The following is a 24,033-nucleotide window of genomic DNA, read 5'->3' as shown; positions in this document are numbered from 1 at the left end:
CATCGTCTGAAAACTAATCCTGTGCCCGAGGATGACATGGAAACCCTGCATCAATGACCCTCACTGACCAGAGCCAAACCACGTTTCTGCATCTTTAGCTCCAACCCTTTACTCTAAAATCACCAAGTTCAATAAACCTCCTTCTTCGAGGGTCTTGGGGTCCCTACCGCACCAGAGTCTCATCACTGGAACCTACGGTTGTCGCCAACGTGCAAACTAACTGCCTCTTGAAACCACTAACTACCCTACTGCAGGGCTGCTTTTTCAGTCCCATGGTATTGCTCTCTAGCATTGCTGTCAAGACTTTTATTTATTTCATTCTTGATACCTGGGCCCTTAAGGGTTTCTTGTGGGACTCACTTCAATGGAACTCTATAATCTACTCTGGAATCTACTTCTTGCAGCACTTTCGCACAAAGGCAACTCGTTCCCGTCAAATGATACTCCAAATCTACACAACTGGTCTCCATTGCTCGCTCGAACATTTCTGACCTAGGTAGGAATAGTGTATTTGCTTATCTGCTACTGAATTTTCATTTCTAGAAAAGACTCTTCTGACTAAACTCCGAAAACTCTTATTCAAACTGTTAACTTACCTGATACATTGTGCCATCTTTTGTTTTTACAAAGATGACTCGTCTGTAAGTGTAGTGATATTTATTTTTGCCTTTTGGTTATTGGTGATATATAACGCACGTATATCTAAGGAACCATGGTAGGGGCTGCATCTGGGCACAGATGGTAAAAGTAAGAAACAGTGAATCGGTAAATGGTGGTTGAAAAAGATCAGTTTTTAATTATTTTCTGAGCAGCGTTAAGGAAGTGATCTCACGAAGGTCGTCTGGTACGGAATTCCAAGCTCGCGGGTCAAAGCTGGAAACGCATCTATCACTGCGATGAACAAACTTAGATACAGAGATCATGAGTAGATTTTGATTTGCAGACTGAAGAGTGTGCTTTGGCTAGTAAATCGGGATTTTAGGTCAAAGGTAGTGGGGGGAGCAAACCATAAAGACACTTATAAACCAAACGGAGCACCTTAAAAAGGGCCCTCTGCTGAACTGGGAGCCATTGAAGGTTTCTACTAAATATTTAAATGGAGGCAGCTTTAGGGAGGGAAAAGGGTAGCCTAATGGCAGACTTTTGGGCAAATTGAAGGCGTTGTACTTGGTTTTTCAGAATGCCCCTACGTAGGGCATTACAATAGTCTAATTTAGGGTTAACCAACGCTCCAACAACAGACAGCCGGTCTTCACAAGAAATCAGAGGCAGAAGAGGTTTTAGCAATCTCAGTTGGAAATAGATTTAACGATTTCACCCACTTCAATGTTGCTATTCATATTTGCCTTCCAAGCGCAGCCAATGTTTTTTTACCTTGGTGGCAAAAAACAGTGGCACGTCAAAGATCGTCCAGCAGGGGACAGATAGATTCAGATATGTAAGTTGCTTGTTTCAGGCAAAAACAATGACCTCAGTCTTGGAGAGGTATAGTTGGAGTTTATTCTCCAACATCTACTGTTTAATTTTACCTGCACAGGCTAACACTCGATATATGGCATCCATAGGTTTTTTTCAATCTGACATAGATTCATGTCATCAGCGTATGGGTGATAGCTCAAGTCAAATTGAGAAAAAATATTAAGGAGAGGTTGAATGTAGACATTAAACAGTAGTGGAGAAAGAGAAGATCCCTGTGGCACCCCACATCTGACTAAATGAGAATCCGAAAGAAAGAATCCCATCTTAACTTGCTGAGAATTATCAGAGAAAAGAGGCAAACAACCTCAGAGAGTCCTCAGAAACACGTGCCAAATTAGTTTGTACAGAAACTTGTGCGACCGTAACTAATCTTGAGATAAGGGTATCAAAATTGACAGTATTGAAAGCTGCTGATAAGCCATGCATGACCAGCATGCTGATATCCCCTTCATCTGCGTTCGATAAAATGTCATCCCACGAAACACTCACAATCGTTGCCCTCATCATGTCAAGAATCGACTATGCAAAAAGCCTCCATCTCGGGATAACCGAATACCTCCTGAAGAAACTACAACGGATCCAAAATGCAGCAGCCAGATTGCTCCTCAAACTATCCAGAAGAGAACACATCACTGCAGCCCTAAAAACACTGCATTGGCTCCCAGTCAAACATCGCATCACCTTCAAAACAATGTGCATAACACACAGGGCAATCAGCGGACAAGGAGCTGCATTCCTACAAAACAAAATAATCTACAAGCCACAGAGACTCCTCAGATCAAGCAACGAAATCCACCTGGAACAAAAACCATACCTTAAGAAAAAACTTGGACGACTCCTCCCACTTACCCGCAAAAACCTGGAACAACATCCCAAAAGAAATGAGAAACGCCAAAGACTGCATACATTTCCGAACATTACTAAAAACCTGGCTCTTCAACACCACAGATTCAACTGAAAAACCAAAACAAACTAACAGGAAACACAAAGAAAAGGATGACTAAACTTAGGATGACACTGACAACACCCAGAACTGACCAGAAAAACTCTTACTACAACTAGAGCGAGGATGCAAATTCAAATAGGACACAAGCGACACCCAGGAGGACAGAAATTCAATATCCCCAGCCATCTCCAGCCAACAACCTCAGCCGCCCCATAATTACTACCAGGTATCATACTTGTAGAGTTATGTGAATGCTAACACTGGCCACAATGGAACTAAGCTGTGGACACTGCCTTGGGCATTGACGTATGCAGTTGTGAATGTAAGCAGGTCCCGCCCCTGGAAGTAATTGCAAACGTTGACATGTGCCACGTTTCTGTGAAAGGACGCGCATGCACCTGCCTGCCCCGCATACAGACAGGTGTCACATAGGTGGCCGAGACCGAATGTGGATAAGGTTATGAATGCAAGAAGATGCCATGTGTGAAGGGGATCGTGAGGATTGGATGGCCCAGATCAGGACAGAGATGCAGAGAGGCTCCCACACCCCACCTGGAGAGAATACGGATTCAACGCCTGCCTCTTTCCCAGACAGCAATGCCAATTAACCAATCCACTAACAATTTCAAACCTCTGCATTCACCTCTCAAACTCTTAACAAACACAACCACAAGCCTACAATACAACAATCCGCACAAACTTCACTACACTGCAACCACAAATAACCACACAGACTCGCACAACAGCACACGACGACTACCAACCATAAAACACCCCAAGCCCAATACTACGCTCTTGCACTTTTCCAGCTTATTCCCACTAACTCATCTCCCCTTCCCTTTTCTTTCAGAGGCGCCAGAGCGCCAGGGGACCACTATGGTGGTGATAGTGTGCGGTACAAATATCCTTTAACATCCCAAACTGTGAACAAAGCCATTTCAGTTTCATGCTTGGTCTAAAACCACACTGATGCATGTCAAGTATACCATGAGCCTCTATAAAGTTTTGTAATTGGACAGTAACCATTTTTTCCCCAAATCTTAGCTGGCCAAAGCAGGCTAGCAATTGGTCAATTATTAGACAAAACCTTATAACCCAATGAAGCCTTTTTAACAATGGAGAAAGATGGAACCGTTTTTAAATCTCCAGCAGCACATAGCCTTGAGTCAAAGAGGTATTAATAAAAGAGGTAATGTACTCACACAATAGTGGCACATGTTGTCTGGCAAGATAAGCTGGAATGGGGTCCTAATTAAATTTGGTAGGTTTTAGAATGGAGATAGGCTTCAGAACTTCTTTGGTATAAACTGTGGAGAAGGAAAACAGCGAGGAAGTCGTTAAGTTTCTTGTTGCAACAGCATGATCTAAATTAGTCACTTGTTCAGTAGATAGCTGAGAATCAATGTTATGCCTAATGGATTGAATTTTATCTGAGAAAAAGATATTGAATTCATTAGCTAGAGAAAGTAGGGGTGGCTGGCAAGCTAGGTATAGCACGTGGTGGTAATGCTAAGTTTTTGATTGCAGCAAAGAGCGCTTTTGGACGATTGTCTGCATTATTTATCTGCTTTTGGAGTAACTGAGATTTAGCAAATATAATACCCTTTTTAACCACGTTTTCCTTCTTATATAAAATTATATTTTTAGGAAAATATAGTATATGCACCATTTGGTATAAATAAAAAATGGTTACTGTACCTGTTAACCACCCCATTTCACCACTTAAAGTTAGACTTGGGCTTCTCAGTCACGACTACAACTTGGAGATCCTGGTATGCTTGAGGAAATCACTGGCAGTACCTAAGTCAGGAAGATACACCTAAAGACCAGGAACAATGGGCTTATGTAAAATCTCCTTGGCAATAACCCTGGACTGGTTGCCTAGACTTAAACCTTCCAACTTGGAACGTGATCGTGTACCAGTATGGCTTTTAGTCCAACTATCCTGATGTTATTGCTGAATGCATTACCTCCCTTATCAATCACAGTATGTGTGTCCTTGCACTAAAAGATGGAACTGTATTATAGCTTCACTCCTAAAAAAACAAAACAAAAGAAACCTGGGTTGGATCCGATTCATATTGGCCGATTTCCCGCCCATTACGAATTTGCCCATAATTTCAAGAATAATGGAAAAATGGGTTGCTCAACAGCTACAATAATTCCTAGACGCCAAAGGCTGTTTCTCCCCTCTTTGATCCGGTTTTAGCACAGCCGTAGTGATGAGACAGCAATACTCCTCTTTAGGGATGATGCGTTAAACATCTTTGACTGGGAGATAGGAGTGTTTCTGGTGATGTTGACCCTCTGCAGCCTTTGGCATGGTCAATCATTCCATCTTGATCAACCCGTTATTTTTATTGGTCCACATATCCAGCAACTCCTCAGTTGGTTTTACTCATTCCTAAAGGGCAGAACTCAGAGTTAAACTTGACCCCCTCATTTCAGATACAACTCCAGTTCTTTAAGGAGTCCATTATGACTACCCCCTTTTCTTCCATCTTAAGACCTGGAACCTCAAAGTTCAATCATACACAGACGATGGATACCCAAATCTACATGTAGGATGTAGGGCAAGATAGTGATCTCCCTCTGCTGTAATTACAATTGTTTTTTTTATAACGCGCTTAATACCAAAGAGGTTTCTAAGCGCAGACCCGGGATTCGAACCTGTGTTGCTCTGCGTCGTCTTGCTTACAAGACGAGTGCGCTGCCACTGAGCGACACTACCCATGCCGTGCTTGTCACCTCCATCAAGGAGTGCATGTGTATACACCACTTGCAGCTGAATGGGTTTTAAACTTAGATAATTCTCTTCAGGGCTTAAGAGTACACATTTCCTATTTATCATTTCTTTTTGTCTTCTCCTAGTGATTTCTCTACTTTAAGTAAGTAAGTAAAAAAAACTAGGGTTGCTCTTTTATGATTTAATATTAGTATTTGCTTCCTCCAACTTTAACAACGGAGGAGAATTGTTCCCCTACTTTCTCTCAAACACATTGCTGTAGTAGCAGGCTGGGATCAACTCGATACTAGACTACTGCAATATTGTGTACGGTGAATAAACTCTGTTCACTAAACTCCAACCTATTTGATGATGAAATACCTGGCATAAATGTATCCATAACACGGCACCTGCATACTGTCCTTGTGGAGTGATTCAGTAACCCCCAGGTCAGATGCTAGTGTCCTCTACTTCCTACAGATTGGTGACAAGAGGCAACAGCCAATTCACAGTTCTTGTAGTCAGGATCTAGAATACTTTGCACCCTCTTATTTCAACAGCCAAACTAAGCAGTTTGGTGGCAAGCGCTCAATCGAAATCACTGGAGATGTCAGTAGTTTGCTCAGGAGTGGAGGAATGGGTAAGGGCGACTGTAGGTGAGGAGGAAGCATATTACTGCCGGTCCTTGAGCTAGGCGGGAGACCAGCCTGCAGCCCAATGGATCAGTGAGAATTGATTAATGTTTTTTTGTAAGGAAACACACTTACTATATGGATTCAGGGCCCTGAAAATTGGCTATAGTGCTTACATTTCACTTGTCGTTTCTATTTCATTTCAGGACTATGAGCTTCAGTTGGTGACATATAAAGCCCAAGTGGAACCTGCGGCTTCTCCTGCCAAGAAACCCAAAGTACAGTCTGCATCCGACAACATCATCCAGGAGGTGAGAGCTAGGGAATGAAACAAAAACTGAAGAGGCACCGACCGGCAACGTGCACATGGCACCATTACAGTTTGGGCCATGAAAGGTGAACCCATCACTTCGTCACTAGAGCACGGCCGTACATCATCAGTGGGCCTTCAGTTCTAGATGCACGTTACACGCCTGCTTTCTGGGTTTCCAAGATGCGCAAGCAGGTCCCCAAGTATTCCTTGGACATGGTGCCCACCGCAATCCCCAGGTGTTGTCTCCACTGTAGTTTCACCCCATGACGTTTAACAACTTGGACCCCCCCCTCCCCACCCCATTGAGCCTAAATACTGACTAGATGCATTGATGTGATCAAACCACCATTATTGGCTTTGTTGGCATTTCTGATTTCTAATTGGTCTGCTTTGTTTCATTTCAGTACGTGGATCTGCGAACCCGCTATAGTGAGCTCACCACCCTTACCAGTCAATACATCAAATTCATCACAGTGACTCTTGGACGCCTGGAGGAGGAGGAGGTACGAAGTAATCACGAAGGAGGATTGGAGTGGCATAGGGCAACTGGGGGATGTGGGTTGGAGGGTGAGAGTTTGGGTGCCTAAAGTCTACATGTCTTTTCATTAAAGCATACCATGTCTTCCATGGCTAGTCCCCATCACTCCTTATTCTGACCTGGGCTTCTGGCAGGCGTCCGAGCAGGCCAAGAGAGATTCACATGGACTCTCTCCAAGGAGAAATGCCATTGTCCTTGTTCCTGCACCATCTGCTTTCATTTCAACCTAAAAATTCAAAACCGGTTAAGCAATGTCACTTTTTCCCTTGGGTATCGCAGAATCGAGCTGGTTTTGGTGTGGTCCTACTGCACCACATCAAGACACATGCCGGAATCTCTGCAATCACAGGCTTCGTGTGGTTACATCCAAATGTATACCGCCGCCTGCCATCGGGACACCTCTTGTGCATTAACTGCTTACAAACATAAGACACTTCCCAGATATACGCCCTTTCTCTGTGTGTCTGCAGCTTTAACTCGGGCTATGCAAAGCCTAACTCGCACGTCTTCTCCCTGGCACAAATGCAACCTAGCGTATCTTGTGTCTGTTCGTCCGTCTGTTTGCATCCCTGCATGTTTATAGGTAAACGTGTTTCTTGACGCAGGGTTTTAAGAATACAGACATTTGATCTTGAATCTATACCTAACCAGTAACTGTTTATCTTTAATTTGTGCTACCTTTTCTCTAACTTCTGTTTCTGTTTTTCCATTTCTTTCCTTTCCTTTTCTTTGCTTTTGGATCTGAGGTGCTTGCCAAACGTGTTTTTTTCCAAGGGTAACATTTGTGTGACTTTTGGGAGTAAATGATGGGTTAAAGTCTAAAAACAAAGCTATCCTAACCATATAATAACAAAATATTGCCAGCCAGGGCTGGCGTTCTGGCACCAGGTACTCCACCCCTTGCTTGCATGCTGTTGGCGTATTTCTTATAATGCACGGCCCCCAAAAATCCCTTTCCCTTTCTTTTTTTCACCACCAGCCATTTCCCCATTGATTTGCCATGACAGCAGCAGCCTGCACCCCTCCACTCCTGTGCATCAGTTTCTGCATTCTTTCACCCATTCCCCACTGATTGACATTGAGAGATCGGCGGGTTTCAACACAAAACTTCAGCATGTTTTGGGGGGTGTTTGACTCGATGTTGGCCCGTTCAAAGAAGCTCCTGATCCAAAGTGTCACATGATGAGGTTGCTGGGGGATTCCTTTCTCCTTACTTTCTGCCTTTAGGTGGCCCGAGTACCATCATGCCACCTTCAATGCGAGGGCGTCTGATACTAAGCTGTATCATTGGCGTGCCCAGTGCTTCCAATGTATGTTGCGCCGCCCCACGGGTCTCACAAATGCTCAGGAATGCCTACCTGTACAGTTCATACAGTTCCATGATTTCTCTCTCTTTCCGGAAGGAGTATCTGTCTGCGATGCACGTTGCGTTTCCTAGTCCATGCCACTTTTCACTTTCCTGGGGAGCAGCTGGTCTACTTGGCATGGTAGATCACCAGATCACCAGTCATCGTCTTATCTCTAGGTGGGGGGTTGGTGGAAGGAGGTGGAGAACCTCCTGCTGTTCTAAACCCAATTATTTTGCATGTTCAAATCGGTTTTGCATTCCATCCAGTGGAAGCTGCTTCAATAGGGCAATTTGGTATGATCAGCCAGTCCATAGCCTTTCTTTAATGGAAGCACCTCCTGTTGCAATAATGGAGTAATTTCTCTCATTTGGTCCACCTTGGGTCTTTCCCCTTAGAAAGCTTCCCTAACTGTTATAATGGGGTTCTGTGCCCTGTTCCTTTATTTTTCAAGAGTCAGTGTCACCAGTTGCTTTTAAAGGATAATTGATTTTTGTTCAGCGACTCTTGAGTCATTAAGTAGGTAGCACCTCCATTTTGTAGTAATGGGGCCATATGGTATTCTCAGTCAGTCTTGCGTCCTTCCATTTGGTATGTTCAGCAATTCTTGAGTCTTTCGCTTGAGGTGACTCCTCTTTTTGCTATAATTGGGTCATGCCCATAGTCCATTAGTCATAGATATGCATCCGGATGAAGGTCTGGTGACGGATTTAATAGGGGCTGTGTTTAGTCTGCTTTTGGTGTTTCTCAGACGGCCCATCCAGTTGGGATAAGAGAGCAGTTTCCCATCTTCAGTTCAGCTTTAATCTTTCGCCTCATTGAATCATCTCCATTTGTTGTAATTTATATAACGAGGTGAATTACTTGTTTAATAAGTCCTCCATTTACTATAACGTAATCATTTCCAATGTTCAGTTAGTGGTTCACACTTCCCTAGAAAACTCCTATTCAGTCACTCTTCACCTTCCCCTGCAAGATGCTCCCACATTGCTACAGTGGGGTAATGAACCATGTTTGGCCTGTCTTTGGGCTTTAATTAAGATGGAGTTGTGTCAATGTCACTGCAGGCGGGACTATAGTTCCCATATGCATGGAATGGCTTGTCCTTTGACTAGCGCTGTATTTGAGTTTAGACTCTTCATTTCAACAAAATGTGTTTCTACAAATGCACACTGTGTGTGTGTGTTTGCTAAGATATAAGCGTGTATACACATCCAGTCACCACCATTGTCAGATCTGCGTTTTTTCTTTCTTCTAAGGAAAAAACAAACCAAAGCACCATGAACAGGTGGCACAAAGGGAAAGGGAATAGACATACCCTGCTACATGGGCTCGCCTGGCCCTGAAGAAAGAGGAAGTGGGCAAAGCATGGAGCATATCCTGATCGGAATTGGTTATCCCTTGCTCCCAGTAAAGCTTTGCAATGGTGCATGGATAGTCCTTGTACCTCACATAACATTGGGACACTTCCCGATTCACTAACAAGCTACTGAGAGTTGTAATGAAATTCTGCTATTCAAACTGGGCTTTGTCTCAGGGCAAGTCCTACCTGTAATTGTGGATGCCACTTGCACAAGGTGGCTTCTAGGGTTGAGCTGACTGCAGTAGTCTTAGCTGTCACCGTTCGTACATCTAGTCCAAAAGCCATCTGCTAGTTACCCAGAACCGTCTGTTGCTTTTGTACTGCTGTACGGTAGCCTTGGCTTTCCGGCGTTCTTGCTGCATAGTCACAGGAATGCCTGTGTTTAAAAGACTACAAAGAGCATCCATGTGAAGGAATCTAAGTGGTTGAGACAAAGTAGTGAGGAACTAGAGTCATTGTCTGAATGGATTTGTACACTACCAACCGCAGCTGGTGCACAGCAGCATTTTAGATGGGTCGTAGCCTGAAGCGTTGTCCTCGAGTGCTTCAAATACGGAGACCTAGAGATTAGTCATAGATCAGTCATACGATGCAGAGATGGACGTTATGGAGTTATGCACCAGTAAGAAGTAGCCCTCACTATGCAGAACCGAAGGGCATACTCAAGGCACTGCGCACAAACTAGACCAAGTCTGTTATCTTTGGGGAAAGTAGGTCTTGCTTTGATGCTACTCATTTCTTTTTTTTGCTGTCTTTACAACATTTTACTTGCTTTGAACTTTATTTCCCATTTTCCATTCTCCAATTCTCGACCTCCCTTTTGCTCACTGTTCTCCGAAGAGTTCATCGCATGGACTCTGGTGCCAGCACTGGTCCACATCCCCTAGGGACAGAGGGCGTTGGGAGTGGGATGGAAGGGTTGGAGGGGGGGGAGGGGTCATGTGTGGCAGTTCCAACGCCTATGTTACACTTAAGCACATTGGTAGCAAAGTAAGCAATTCTGAACGTCCCCCTATCCCCCTAATTTCCCTCACCTATATGTACACCTCTTCCCCCCCATTGTACCACGAGAGCAAGGAAAAACACTTCTCATTACTTGACTCCCCCATAATTCTCTTGGACCATGTGAATCTTTTCTGCTTCTTTCCCAATAAGTACTTTTAAATATCCCATGAGCATGGGGCAGGTGTGCAAGCTGCTTCTGTTCAGGGCTGTCTTGTCCATGTGACGTTGTGCTTTTCCACTATTGTGTACACAGGTCAGCACCCCATTCATCTCAGTGTGTGTGTATATTAGAATGCACGGGCAGAACTCTGTATCCCTGTTGGGTGGATTGTGCTTCTCACCATCCCTGTGCAAATCGTATTACACAAAATGCAACCTGTCCTTGCTCCGTCTCTTGTATGTTTCGTCGGCTCACCACTGAGCAGCTATTAACCTTACCACCATGTAGGTGTTGGTTCCATGGTCAACATGGCTTTTCAATCCTTTTGTGTTAACCTTATACCTTTTAATGTTGAATAGTCTTAAGTTTACCAGCAAGCACTGACTTTTTTCATCTGTTTTTTCTCTCTCTCTCTCTCTCCCCCGCTCTCCACACTACTTTTCATGCATCGGATTTGGCTTTTCATAGAAAAATGCAGAAAAGCAGAAGGTAGAGGACCGAATGCGGCTGGCTGAGGTGGAGGCTGAGTTGGAGAAGCAGAAGCAGCAGGCTGAAGCCTATGCCAAGGCCAAATCCGAGGCAGAGAAGGAGGCCCGTGAGCTTCAACTGCGCATGCAGGAGGAAGTGAGCAAGAGGCAGCTGGTAGCAGTGGAGGCTGAGCAGCAGAAGGCTACGATTCAGCAGGAGCTGCAGCAACTGCGCATGAATTCTGATGTTTCCATCACAACCAAGGACAAGATGATCGAAGAGGCAGAATACAATCGCAAGAAGATTGAAGAGGAGATCCGAATCATCCGCATTCAGCTTCAAACAACAGAGAAGCAAAAATCTGGTGCGGAAGATGAACTGCGGGAGCTGAGGGCGAGAGCGGAGGAAGCAGAGCGGCAGAAGAAACTTGCACAGGAGGAGGCAGAGCGGCTCAGGAGGCAGGTCAAGGAGGAGTCCCAGAAGAAGCGTGAAGCAGAAGAGGAGTTGAAGCGCAAGGTCCAAGCGGAGCAGGATGCTGCTCGGGAGAAGCAAAGGGCTATGGCTGACGTGGAGGAGTTGCGAATGCAGGCAGAGGAGGCAGAGCGGAGAATGAAACAGGCAGAGCTCGAGAAGGAGAGGCAGATAAAAGTGGCACAGGAAGTGGCACAGCAGAGCGCAGCAGCTGAGCTCCAAAGCAAACGCATGTCATTTGCAGAAAAGACGGCCCAGCTGGAGATGTCTCTCAAACAGGAACACATCACCGTCACTCACTTACAAGAAGAAGCAGAACGCCTAAAGAAGCAACAGGAGGAGGCTGAGCGGGCAAGAGAGGAATCTGAGAAGGAGCTGGAGAAATGGCGCCAAAAGGCTAATGAAGCACTGCGCCTTCGCCTGCAAGCAGAAGAAATTGCCCACAAAAAGACCCTTGCCCAAGAGGAGGCTGAGAAGCAGAAGGAGGATGCAGAACGAGAAGCTCGTAAAAGGACCAAGGCTGAAGAATCAGCCCTACGTCAGAAGGAGCTGGCCGAAGAGGAGCTGGAGAAGCAAAGAAGGCTTGCTGAAGGGACAGCCCAACAGAAGTTTTCAGCAGAGCAGGAGCTGATCCGATTGAAGGCCGAAACTGAAAATGGAGAACAGCAGCGTCTCCTTCTGGAAGAGGAGCTATACCGTCTCAAGACTGAGGTCAATGAGGCGATCCATAAGAGGAAGGAGCTAGAAGAGGAACTGGCTAGAGTCAGGGCCGAAATGGGAATCCTCTTGCACAGCAAATCAAAGGCAGAGGAAGACTCCAGGTCAAACACTGAAAAGTCAAAGCAGATGTTGGAGGCTGAGGCTAGCAAGTTCAGAGAACTGGCAGAAGAAGCAGCTAAACTGCGAGCCTTATCAGAGGAGGCTAAGCGGCAACGACAAGTGGCAGAGGATGAAGCAGCACGACAGCGTGCGGAGGCCGAGAGGATTTTGAAGGAGAAGCTTTCTGCTATCAACGACGCCACCCGACTGAAGACTGAGGCTGAGATTGCCCTAAAGGAAAAAGAGGCCGAGAATGAACGCCTTCGACGCTTGGCTGAAGATGAAGCCTATCAGCGGAAGCTCCTGGAGGAGCAGGCTACTCAGCACAAACAGGACATTGAGGAAAAAATAAACCTGCTAAAGAAATCCTCTGAAAACGAGCTGGAGAGGCAAAAGACCATAGTGGAAGACACCCTGAAACACAGGCGGGTCATTGAGGAGGAGATCCGAATTCTCAAGATCAACTTTGAGAAGGCCTCCATGGGTAAGTCCGACCTGGAGCTGGAACTGAACAAGCTCAAAAACATTGCAGACGAGACTCAGCGCAGCAAGGAGATGGCAGAGCAGGAGGCAGAGAAGCAACGACAGCTAGCCTTGGAGGAGGAGAAACGCAGGAAGGAGGCAGAGGAAAAGGTCAAGAAGATTGTCGCTGCTGAGCAAGAGGCCGCCTGGCAGCGCAAGCTGGCTCTGGAGGAAGTTGAGCGCTTAAAGAGCAAAGCAGAGGAAGCTAAGAAGCAAAAGGAGTTGGCTGAAAAGGAAGCTGAAAGGCAGATCCAGCTAGCTCAGGAAGCCGCTTACAAGAAAATTGAAGCCGAAGAGAAGGCTCACATAGCTGTGGTGCAGCAAAGGGAGCAGGAGTTGATGCAATCAAGAAGGGAAGAGCAAAGCATCCTTGACAAGCTGAAAGAAGAAGCAGAAAAGGCCAAACGGGCTGCAGAGGAGGCAGAGCATGCACGTATGAAAGCCGAGCAGGATGCTGCAATGTGTCGTCTGCAGGTGGAGGAGGCAGAACGCCTGAAGCAGCGAGCAGAAGAGGAGGCACAGACCAAAGGACAAGCCCAGGAGGATGCAGAAAAGCTCAGAAAGGAGGCCGAACTGGAAGCTGCCAAGAGAGCTCAAGCAGAGCAGTCCGCTCTGAAGCAGAAACAGTTGGCTGATTCGGAGATGGACAAGCACAAGAAGTTTGCTGAGCAGACCCTCAGGCAGAAGGACCAGGTTGAGCAAGAACTGACCAAAGTAAAGCTTCAGCTGGATGAGACGGACCATCAAAAGACCATCTTGGATGATGAACTACAACGACTCAAGGAGGAGGTCACTGATTCGATCCGGCAGAAGAGGCAAGTGGAAGAGGAACTGTTCAAGGTCAGGGTGCAGATGGAGGAGCTCATCAAACTGAAGATCCGGATTGAGGAGGAGAATAAGATGCTTATGACCAAGGACAAAGATAGCACCCAAAAATTCCTGGAGGAGGAGGCAGAAAAGATGAAGCAAGTGGCTGAAGAGGCAGCTCGTCTGAGCATAGAGGCGCAGGAGGCAGCACGCATGCGGAAGCTGGCGGAAGATGATCTGGCTGACCAGCGTGCACTGGCCGAGAAAATGCTCAAGGAGAAGATGCAGGCTGTCCAGGAAGCCACAAGACTGAAAGCAGAGGCAGAGATGCTGCAGAAGCAGAAGGATCTGGCGCAGGAGCAGGCAAAGAAATATCAGGAGGATAAAGAACACATGCAGCAGCTCTTAACTGAGGAGACAGAGGGCTTCCAGAAGACACTGGAGGCAGAGCGCAAACGCCAGCTGGAGATCACTGCCGAGGCAGAGCGCCTCAAATTGCACGTCCTAGAGATGGACAAGGCAAAAGCCAAGGCTGAGGAGGATGCAAAGAAGTTCAGGAAGCAAGCAGAAGAAATCAGCAATAGGCTCCACCAGACAGAACTTGCCACAAAAGAGAAGATGACCGTGGTGCACACCCTGGAGATCCAGCGGCAGCACAGCGACAAGGAGGCTGAGGAACTGCGGAATGCCATCGCGGATCTGGAGAATGAGAAGGAGAAACTCAAGCGAGAAGCCGAACTACTCCAGAAAAAGTCAGAAGAGGTAACTAATCTATATGCTTTTCTGTGCTTTGTGATTTATGATTGTGACACTGGAGTAAAAATAACGCATTGGGACCATTTCTTTTAAGTGAACCACTGCACAGGTGCCCTATTCTAAAAACCAGAGTGATTGCTTGACAAACTAAATATTGAGTTTTAGATGTTGCAGTAGTCTGTCTGGGATCTACTGTCAGATGGTTGCCTGGTCAGGTGATTTAGATTTCCTAAACTGAAAACGGGGGCATTCAACATCCCTTTGTGCAAGTGTTTCTGAACTGCCTGGACTGAGTAGATGCTACAATACCTTGCAGAAATTGGTCAATTGTCAGGAATCGCAGTGTGTGCTTGGTGTCTTCCTGCAGATCCCCCTATCTTCCAAAAGGGGATTGTGGTAGCTGACTATTTCAGTTTCCTGTAAGGTCCATATAGAGCTACTAGTTCTGTTGCAGCAGCTGCCACATGATAGTAACTCTAGATAAAGAGTGAACCTTTTACATTGTGCCTTGCAAGAGATATATAACAGAATTCCCCTTGAGTAATGAAGGCCTTTTATTTAAAGTGCAATTAAAGTGCACGACTTTGGTAGCAAAGGATATTTAGTTTGATCCCACCCAGTAGATATGGGTGTTGCAGCCAAGTCAGTTATGGAATTTCCCTGCGTGTGATTGGACATGAATTGCTTCTACTGACAACTCTGTGTTAGCTGTGAAGAAGGTAGTGGGATTTCCTTATGAGACAATATACCTGAATATCTTAAAACTCGCATATCGAAATGTGTGTATATACGTACGTATTTTATGTGTTCTTTTCAACTATTTTTAGGACTTGGAGGAATAATGGTGCAATAGGTCTTCATGTCAAGGTGCCCGAGTTTGAAACGCATGTCCATGTGTGCTAGTTGAGATACAGTGTGTATTGCAATTAAAGAAAGTGTTAGTGCAGGCCAAAAGGATAAAATAGTAGTTACTCATTGTGTAGCCCTCTTGTTGTTTTGAACTGCCACTTCCATGACCCTTCACTATTGACTATGCTGGCTAGGGTTAATGGGAATGGAAGTCGCAAACATCTGGAAGGCCACAAAGTGAGTAATCATAGCCCATACACGGTGGACAAATGACATATATGGTCCTTCAGTTGTGTTTCATGCTGAAATTAAGGTACAGCGTCTGTCTCTTTAAATGTAGGCAAAACAGTCCCTCCGGTCCTGTAGTAGCCTAGCAGAAGATTTCATCTTTGGATCTAAGCTTTTATTTGCAGCAAGATTGAAAATAATATCTATTAGGAATTGAATTCTGCTTGGAGGGCTACATCCAGCTATAGAGTGGCTGATATCCTTATCCCGCTCAGGCCAGTGAAGACCTAGAATAAAATGAGACTACATCTAGCTGACATAATAGCAAATGCATGAAACCGACTGCAGGAGAGAGAGCAAAAGCAGCAGCAAAGTTCAGAAAGCCTGGATTGTTTTCATAAAATAGATTTTTAAGATTCAAAGGAGGACAAGAGATACTAGCATTTGTCACGATCTGCATTGATGATTGTGCTGCATGGATAACAGAATGGCCTTCACAACGTTTGAAAGACAATTTCTTGACAACTTGTCTTGTCAAGGCCTTATTCGATAACCCAGGAAATATTAAAAATATCTTATGAAACAAGTTTAAATCTTCTTGCGGTCAAATCTATATCACCCAGTCACTAGTGGCACTCTGGAATTGTAGCCAGCCTTTGCACACTTTTTTATATTTTCAGAAGGAAACACAACCTTGTTTACATATATGGTTTTTACATATGTTTGTCATATTGCTTGCCTTTAGCTGATCTCCCCTTGCTTCCCAAGAGATGGAGACAGGAGTTATTTGCAGTACTATACAGATCAGGGATGTTATCAGTCAGCTCTCCTTTCGGAGAGAGCTCAGTGAGAGTCATCTTTGATGGTTCTTGCTTCCACAACCCATTCAAGCACTTAATGGTACATTGGGAATTATGTCTTTAATCTGATCTTTGGGTTAAATGTCTGCCTTTGTTCTTCACAGATGCAGAGAGTACAGCAGGAGCAGTTACGCCAAGAAACACATGTTCTCCAGACAACGTTCCTCACAGAGAAGCAGCTGCTCCTCCAAAGGGAAAAGTATATTGAAGACGAGAAGGCAAAGCTAGAGAGTCTCTATGAAGATGAAGTCAACAAGGCGCAGAACCTGAAGAATGAGCAGGAGAACCAGCTGAAGCAGCTGGAGGAAGACAAGAAGCAGCTGAAGGCAAGCATGGATGAGGCACTGCGGAAGCAGAGGGAGTCGGAAGAGCAGGTCCGCCACAAGCAAGAGGAACTGCAGCAGCTGGACCGAAAGAGACAAGAGCAAGAGAAGCGTCTGGCAGAAGATAACCAGAGGCTGAGAGAGAAACTGGAGCAATTGGAAGAGGAGCATAAACGAGCCCTGGCACAGACTAAAGAGATCATGATCCAGACAGACGGTGTCGGTGACTTGGCCCCCATGTCTCCAACACTGATAGTAGGTGCCAAGTCTATACCCAATGGCAGAGATGCTCCAGACGGACCCGATCAAAATGGAGAATCTGAGCAAGCGTTTGATGGTTTAAGGCAGAAAGTTTCTGCAAATAAGTTGGCCGAGGCTGGCATCATAAGCAAGGACACATTCGAGAAGCTGGCCAAAGGACTTATGACTGTGAAAGAGGCCTTTAAGAAAGAAGACATCCAGAGATACCTACAAGGGAGCAGCAGCATCGCTGGTCTGTTGATCAAGCCGCACAATGAGAAGATGGGCATTTACCAAGCAATGAAGAAGAGGCTGTTGACACCAGGCACTGCTCTCATTTTGCTTGAAGCACAGGCTGCTTCTGGTTTTCTGCTTGACCCTGTGGATAACAAGAGACTCTCTGTAAATGAAGCTGTGAAAGAAAATCTAATTGGCCCTGAGCTGCACAATAAACTTCTTTCTGCTGAGAGGGCAGTTACTGGATATAAAGATCCGTACACTGGAGAGAAAATCTCCCTGTTCCAAGCCATGCAGAAAGACCTTATAGTAAGAGACCACGGCATTCGGCTTTTGGAAGCTCAGATTGCTACTGGAGGCATTATCGACCCAGTGAATAGCCATCGCTTGCCTCTGGAAGTGGCCTACAAGCGCAAGTACTTTAATGAAGAAATGAATGACATCCTCTCTGACCCCAATGATGACACAAAAGGATTTTTTGACCCAAACACTCAAGAGAACCTTACGTATTTGCAGTTGATGGAGAGATGTGTGATTGACCCAGAGACTGGACTCTGTTTATTGCCACTTACTGACAAAGCCACGAAGGGAGATCTTATCTACACAGACACCGAAGCCAAGGATGTGTTTAAGAAGGCCACAGTGTCTGTGCCATTTGGAAAATTCCAAGGAAAGACTGTTACAATCTGGGAAATCATTAATTCTGAATATTTCACAGAGGAGCAAAAACGAGATCTCCTCCGTCAGTACAAGACTGGAAAGATCACAGTGGAGAAAATCATCCGAATCATCATCACAGTGGTGGAGGAGAATGAGAAGAAGAAACAGCTGTGCTTTGATGGCCTCAGAGCCCCTGTCCCTGCAGCAGAGTTGGTGGAAAGTAAAATCCTCGACAAAGACCTCTATAATCAGCTCCATCAGGGAAAGAAGTCAGTCAAGGATGTTTCAGAGGTAGATGCCATCAAGAAGTACCTGACGAGCACCACTGCTATTGCCGGGGTTGTGATGGAACCAACCGGTGAAAGGCTCTCGATCTATGATGCTCAGTCAAAAAATCTCCTGAAGCCAACCATTGCATACAATCTGCTTGAAGCTCAAGCGGGTACTGGCTACCTTATAGACCCAATTAAAAACCAGATGCTTCCTGTGGAAGAAGCTGTCAAGGCTGGCATTGTTGGACCGGAATTCCATGAGAAACTTCTCTTGGCAGAGAAAGCTGTAACTGGCTACAAAGATCCTTACACAGGGCAGACTGTCTCGTTGTTCCAGGCTCTGAAAAAGGGTCTCATTCCCAAAGACAGTGGACTTCGACTGCTAGATGCCCAGCTTGCCACTGGTGGCATAATTGACCCAGTGAACAGCCACCGTGTCCCTCTTGATGTTGCCTATAAGCGGGGCCACTTGGATGAAGACATGAATAAAGCCCTCTTGGAGCCCACGGATGAGATCAAGGGCTTCTATAACCCTAATACCCAGGAAAATGTGACCTATGCCCAACTACAGAAAACATGTAGAGCTGACAAGATGACTGGTCACAGTATGTTGCCACTTTCTGAAAAGGCAATACGGGCCCAGCAAGAGGAAATATACAATGAGAGCCAAGCCAAGGAAATGTTCAGCAAATCGACAGTCGAAATTCAGAGTGGCAACTTGAAAGGGCGGACAATGACAGTCTGGGAGCTAATTCACACTGAATATTTTACTGAAGAACAGAGAAGGGAGCTGATCAGACAGTATAAATCAGGCAAAGTCACAATTGAAAAGATCATTAAAATCATGATCACCATCATTGAAGAAACTGAGACCAAGAGACAACAGCGGTTAACCTTCACCGGCCTCCGAGGACCAGTCCCAGCTGCAGAACTTCTAGAATCGAAAATTATCGACAAGGTCCAGTACGAGCAACTCAACCAAGGTACAAAATCTGTGAAGGAAATTGCTGAAACTGACTTGGTCAAGAAGTACCTCCAAGGTAGTGACTGCATCGCTGGAGTCCTTGTGGAGGACACTAAGGAAAAGATGAACATTTACCAGGCCATGAAGAGAAATCTGGTGAGACCTGGCACAGCTGTTGTACTCCTTGAGGCTCAAGCCGCCACTGGCTTCATAATTGACCCAGTGAAGAACCAGAAGTTTTACGTTAATGAGGCTGTTAAAGCTGGAATTGTGGGTCCAGAGCTCCATGAGAAACTCTTGTCTGCAGAAAAGGCAGTAACTGGGTACAAAGATCCATATTCAGGCAACACCATTTCTGTTTTTGAAGCCATGAACAAGGGGCTAATCCTACGAGATCATGGAATTCGTCTTTTGGAGGCCCAGATAGCCACTGGTGGCATCATTGACCCAGTACACAGCCACCGCGTTCCTGTAGATGTGGCCTACCAGCGTGGCTACTTCAATGATGCAATGAGCAAGACCCTGTCAGACCCTAGTGATGATACCAAAGGTTTCTTTGATCCCAACACTCAGGAGAACCTCACCTACCTGCAATTAAAGGAGAGATGTGTGACTGACCCCGAGACTGGCCTACATCTCCTGCTACTGAAGAAGCAGCAGGCCCCCCCAATGACCGAGGCAAAAGAAAAGTACAGTGAGACAGAGACCAGGAAGGTGTTTGAGGAGACGATGGTTGACATCCCATCGGGAAGCATGGCTGGGTCTTCCATGACGATTTGGGAGCTACTTCAGTCAGACCTCTTGCCAAAAGAGGAGCGAGACCGGCTAATGCAAGAATTCCGCTCTGGCACATTAACCAAGGAACGCATGATCATCATCATTATTGAGATTATCGAGAAAACAGAAATCATAAGGCAGCAAGAGCTCTATTCCTACGACTTTATCCGGCACAGGATAACTGCAGAAGAACTGTATGAATCCAGAATTATCACTCAGGAAATATACAGCATGTTAAAGCAGGGCACAAGGACTATTCAAGAAATCATCCAGATCGAGACTGTGTGGCGTTACCTGTATGGGACTGGCTGTGTGGCAGGCATTCAACTTCCCGCCAGCAAAGAGAAGGTTGGCATCTACCAGGCTTTGAAGAGAGGGTTCATCTCCCCCGAGGTGGCGCACACGCTGCTGGATGCTCAGGCTGCCACTGGCTTCATCATTGATCCAGTCAAAAATGAAATGTTGACCGTAGATGAGGCTGTTAGGAAGGGAGTAGTGGGACCGGAAATACATGACCGACTTCTCTCAGCTGAAAGAGCAGTAACAGGCTATAGAGATCCCTACACTGAACAAATGATCTCTCTCTTCCAAGCAATGAAAAAGGACTTGATCCCTTCAGAGCATGCCCTGCGACTGCTAGATGCCCAGCTGGCTACTGGTGGCATTATAGATCCTCGCTTTAGTTTCCATCTACCATTGGAAGTTGCATGCCAGCGTGGGTATTTCAATAAAGAAACCTTTGACCGACTTTCTGAGCCAAGTGAGGTCAGAGGCTACATTGATCCTTCCACAGATGAAAAGCTGAGCTACTCTCAGCTGCTAAAACGCTGCAGACAGGATGAAAGCAGTAAACTTTTCCTGTTACCGCTTGCAGACAAGAGGAAGCTGACATTCAAAGGTTTACGTAAGGACATCAGCCTGGAAGAGATGGTCCGATCACAGGTCCTGGATGAAATTACTGCCCAGCGTCTTCAAGAGGGACTGATGTCGATAGAAGAAGTATCATTAAATCTCAGAAAGTTCCTGGAAGGTACCAGCTGTATTGCTGGTGTTTATGTAGAATCTTCCAAAGAGCGGTTTTCAATTTACCAGGCAATGAAGAAAGGAATAATCAGGCCTGGAACAGCCTTTGAACTCCTGGAAGCACAGGCCGCCACTGGTTATGTGATTGACCCAATAAAAGGCATGAAATTGGCAGTGGAAGATTCAGTGCGCATGGGCATCGTAGGCCCTGAGTTTAAAGACAAACTGATTGCAGCTGAGAGAGCAGTGACTGGCTACAAAGACCCCTACTCTGGCAAACTCATATCCCTTTTCCAAGCCATGAAGAAAGGGTTAATACTGAAAGATCATGGTATCCGTCTACTAGAAGCCCAGATTGCCACTGGAGGCATCATTGATCCAGAAGAAAGTCATCGCCTGCCAGTGGAGATGGCCTACAAGAGGGGCTTGTTTGATGAGGAAATGAACGAGATCCTCACTGATCCGAGTGATGACACAAAGGGCTTCTTTGATCCCAACACTGAGGAGAACCTTACTTATCTTCAGCTCATGGAAAGATGTTTCACTGACCCAGAGACTGGGCTGTGCCTGTTACCTTTAAAGGAGAAGAAACGTGAGAGAAAGACCTCTTCAAAGTCATCAGTCCGCAAGCGTAGGGTAGTTATTGTAGATCCTGAAACGGGAAAAGAGATGTCCGTGTATGAGGCCTATCGCAAGGGGCTTATCGACCACCAGACCTATATTGAGTTATCTGAACAAGAATGCGAATGGGAAGAGGTTACCATCTCCTCTTCAGATGGACTTGTTAAGTCAATAATCACAGACAGGAGATCAGGAAGACAGTACGATATTGATGATGCCATTGGCAAAGGCCTAATCGACCAATCTTCCTTGGACCAGTATCGATCAGGCACGTTGTCCATTACAGAGTTTGCAGATATGCTCTCCGGCAACATGACTGGTTTCCGTTCAAGAACGTCCTCAGTTGGCTCCTCTTCATCTTTCCCTGTAAGCCCTTCTTCAAGAACTCAATCGCAAGGTACAACGTGGAGTGACCCAAGTGAAGAAACTGGGCCAGTCGCAGGCATACTGGACACAGATACGTTGGAAAAAGTGTCTATCACAGAGGCAATGCACCGCAACCTTGTAGACAACATAACAGGGCAGCGTTTGTTAGAAGCTCAAGCTTGCACTGGTGGTATCATTGACCCCAGCACTGGTCAGAAGTACTCTGTCACAGATGCCGTCAACAAGGGTCTGGTAGACAAAATCATGGTGGATAGAATCAATCTGGCGCAGAAAGCATACAATGGCTTTGAAGATCCTAGAACCAAGACAAAGATGTCAGCAGCACAAGCCTTGAAGAAAGGTTGGCTATACTATGAGGCAGGCCAGCGCTTCCTGGAGGTGCAGTACCTTACAGGCGGATTGATTGAACCTGATGCAAATGGGCGTGTCACCTTGGAGGAGGCTGTTCGGAAGGGATCCATTGATGCACGTACAGCTCAGAAGCTACGAGACGTGAATGCCTACTCCAAATACCTCACCTGCCCCAAGACCAAACTCAAAATCTCTTACAAAGATGCCATGGAGAGGAGCATGATTGAGGATGTGACAGGGCTGCGCCTCCTTGAGGCCTCCTCCCAGTCCAGTAAAGGCTATTATAGCCCATACAATGCCAGTGGCTCTGGCTCCACCTCTGGTTCCAGGTCTGGCTCCAGAACAGGATCCCGGCGCGGCAGCTTTGATGCCACTGGTAGCCCCGCCTTCCAGATGTCATTCTCCTCCTCCTCCTACAGTTCATCCAGCTATGGGCGCAGAGTGACGACGGGACCCCAGGAAGGAACGCCTATTGACACAACCCAGCTGTCCCTTGCCTTGTCCAGCCTGATCAGAAACTGCAGCTGGGAAACCAGGCAAGAATATTCACCGCTCCAGGTGGCACTACCACCTGCCGTGATGTAAAAGTTCTGGATACAAATATTAACATGTAAAAACATAAAAATACAAACTTTTCAAATTATCCTGCCCTGCATGTGGTGAAACGGTCTTGAATAATCAACTTAGTGTTTTTTTTACTTACTCCAAAGCAGTGCCTACATTTTAACCAAAACAAGCAAAATGGGACAAAATCCTGTTACCAAGACTAATATATTAATATATTCTCGTTCTTATGACAGTATTTGTATATTGAGATGACTAAGAGAACACTACCATCAAGCACCGTAACTTAAAGACAATTTTCTTTTTTCGTTTGTATTTTTATTGTTTGTGTGCGTGTGGGAGTATACCATATGCAGATCAGAATACATTTAAAGACATTACCAGCAAAGACTGAAGAAGCCAAAACGTCCCTCCACGCCAAGCAAGGCATATGCTTCTGCGCCGTCTGGCATGTAACCCCAATCAGAACGGCACCCCTGTCCCTTCCGCCAAACGACAACGGAAGACCCAGCGCTTCCACAAATGTCGAACCTGCTGTCTATGCAAATGCTGCGCTCTCTGTGTTGTCCCATAGCTTGCCCTAACAGACTGTTGGCCCTGGAATTCCACACCACTCCTGCCACCCCACCTCTCGAGGATCACCTCTTTTTGCCACCAAAAGACTATACGCCACAAGCATAATCGCCCACACCTGCAAAAAGGAAACGGTACAACTCCAGAATCAAACCCCATCCAAAAGCGGCTTTCATTTCTGTCATCAATGGCCTCCACCAGTATCTTCAGTCCATCGAGAACCTTTCCTTCGGGAGGAGCCCTGCTAGACTGTAAGTCCATGTCACCTGTATATTTGTCTGCTACCGTGCTGACTCTTTCAGAAGCTGCCTGGCACATAAATGTAGACTGCTGCTTGTATGCATGTTGCATGTGCTTTGTGTGCGTCTGACCTTACCGGCCCCAATGTAGTCCCCGCTACTTTCATACTTGGCCTAGTGCCGACTCTGGTAGAAACTCGGCAGGAAGCCAAGAGCAAGATGGAGGGAAGGCTTTCTTCTGCTCTTTATCCTCTGTGACCGACTGCATGTGTCTAATTCTGTCTATTCTTTCTCCTATCCTCTACGGTGTATCTGGGAAGTGTCATTTTCAAGGGCTTGCGCCCTCCAGCACAAACACATGTATTTTATGCCACAGGGGCAGTCTGTTAGGCTTGTTTCTTTTCTAAGTTCATGAGGCCCTTAATCCAGCTAAACACAATGATCTGCCTCGAGCAAGCTTAGGGACACTGCATCCTACCGCAACTAGGACATACTGTCTTTTGTACGACAGACAT

General features: G+C 45.9%; 1 protein-coding gene across 19 annotated transcripts in view; it reads left to right on the top strand.

The window, feature by feature from the left end:
* The window catches only part of PLEC (plectin), a 1,447,724-nt gene extending 1,424,313 nt beyond the window's left edge, over positions 1-23,411 (top strand). For all 19 annotated transcript variants that reach the window (XM_069621862.1, XM_069621861.1, XM_069621869.1 and 16 more), the window contains 4 exons: positions 5,989-6,093; positions 6,500-6,598; positions 10,976-14,356; positions 16,392-23,411. In XM_069621862.1, coding sequence (XP_069477963.1) covers positions 5,989-6,093; positions 6,500-6,598; positions 10,976-14,356; positions 16,392-22,727 — 9,921 coding nt within the window. In that variant the 3' untranslated portion in view covers positions 22,728-23,411. The remainder of the gene's footprint in view (positions 1-5,988; positions 6,094-6,499; positions 6,599-10,975; positions 14,357-16,391) is intronic.
* Positions 23,412-24,033: the final 622 nt, after the last annotated feature.

The sequence above is a fragment of the Ambystoma mexicanum genome, chromosome 5q (assembly GCF_040938575.1).
Source record: "Ambystoma mexicanum isolate Mex_15411 chromosome 5q, UKY_AmexF1_1, whole genome shotgun sequence".
In the NCBI taxonomy this organism is placed as follows: domain Eukaryota; kingdom Metazoa; phylum Chordata; class Amphibia; order Caudata; family Ambystomatidae; genus Ambystoma; species Ambystoma mexicanum.
This window is presented reverse-complemented; position numbering and strand designations above follow the sequence as displayed.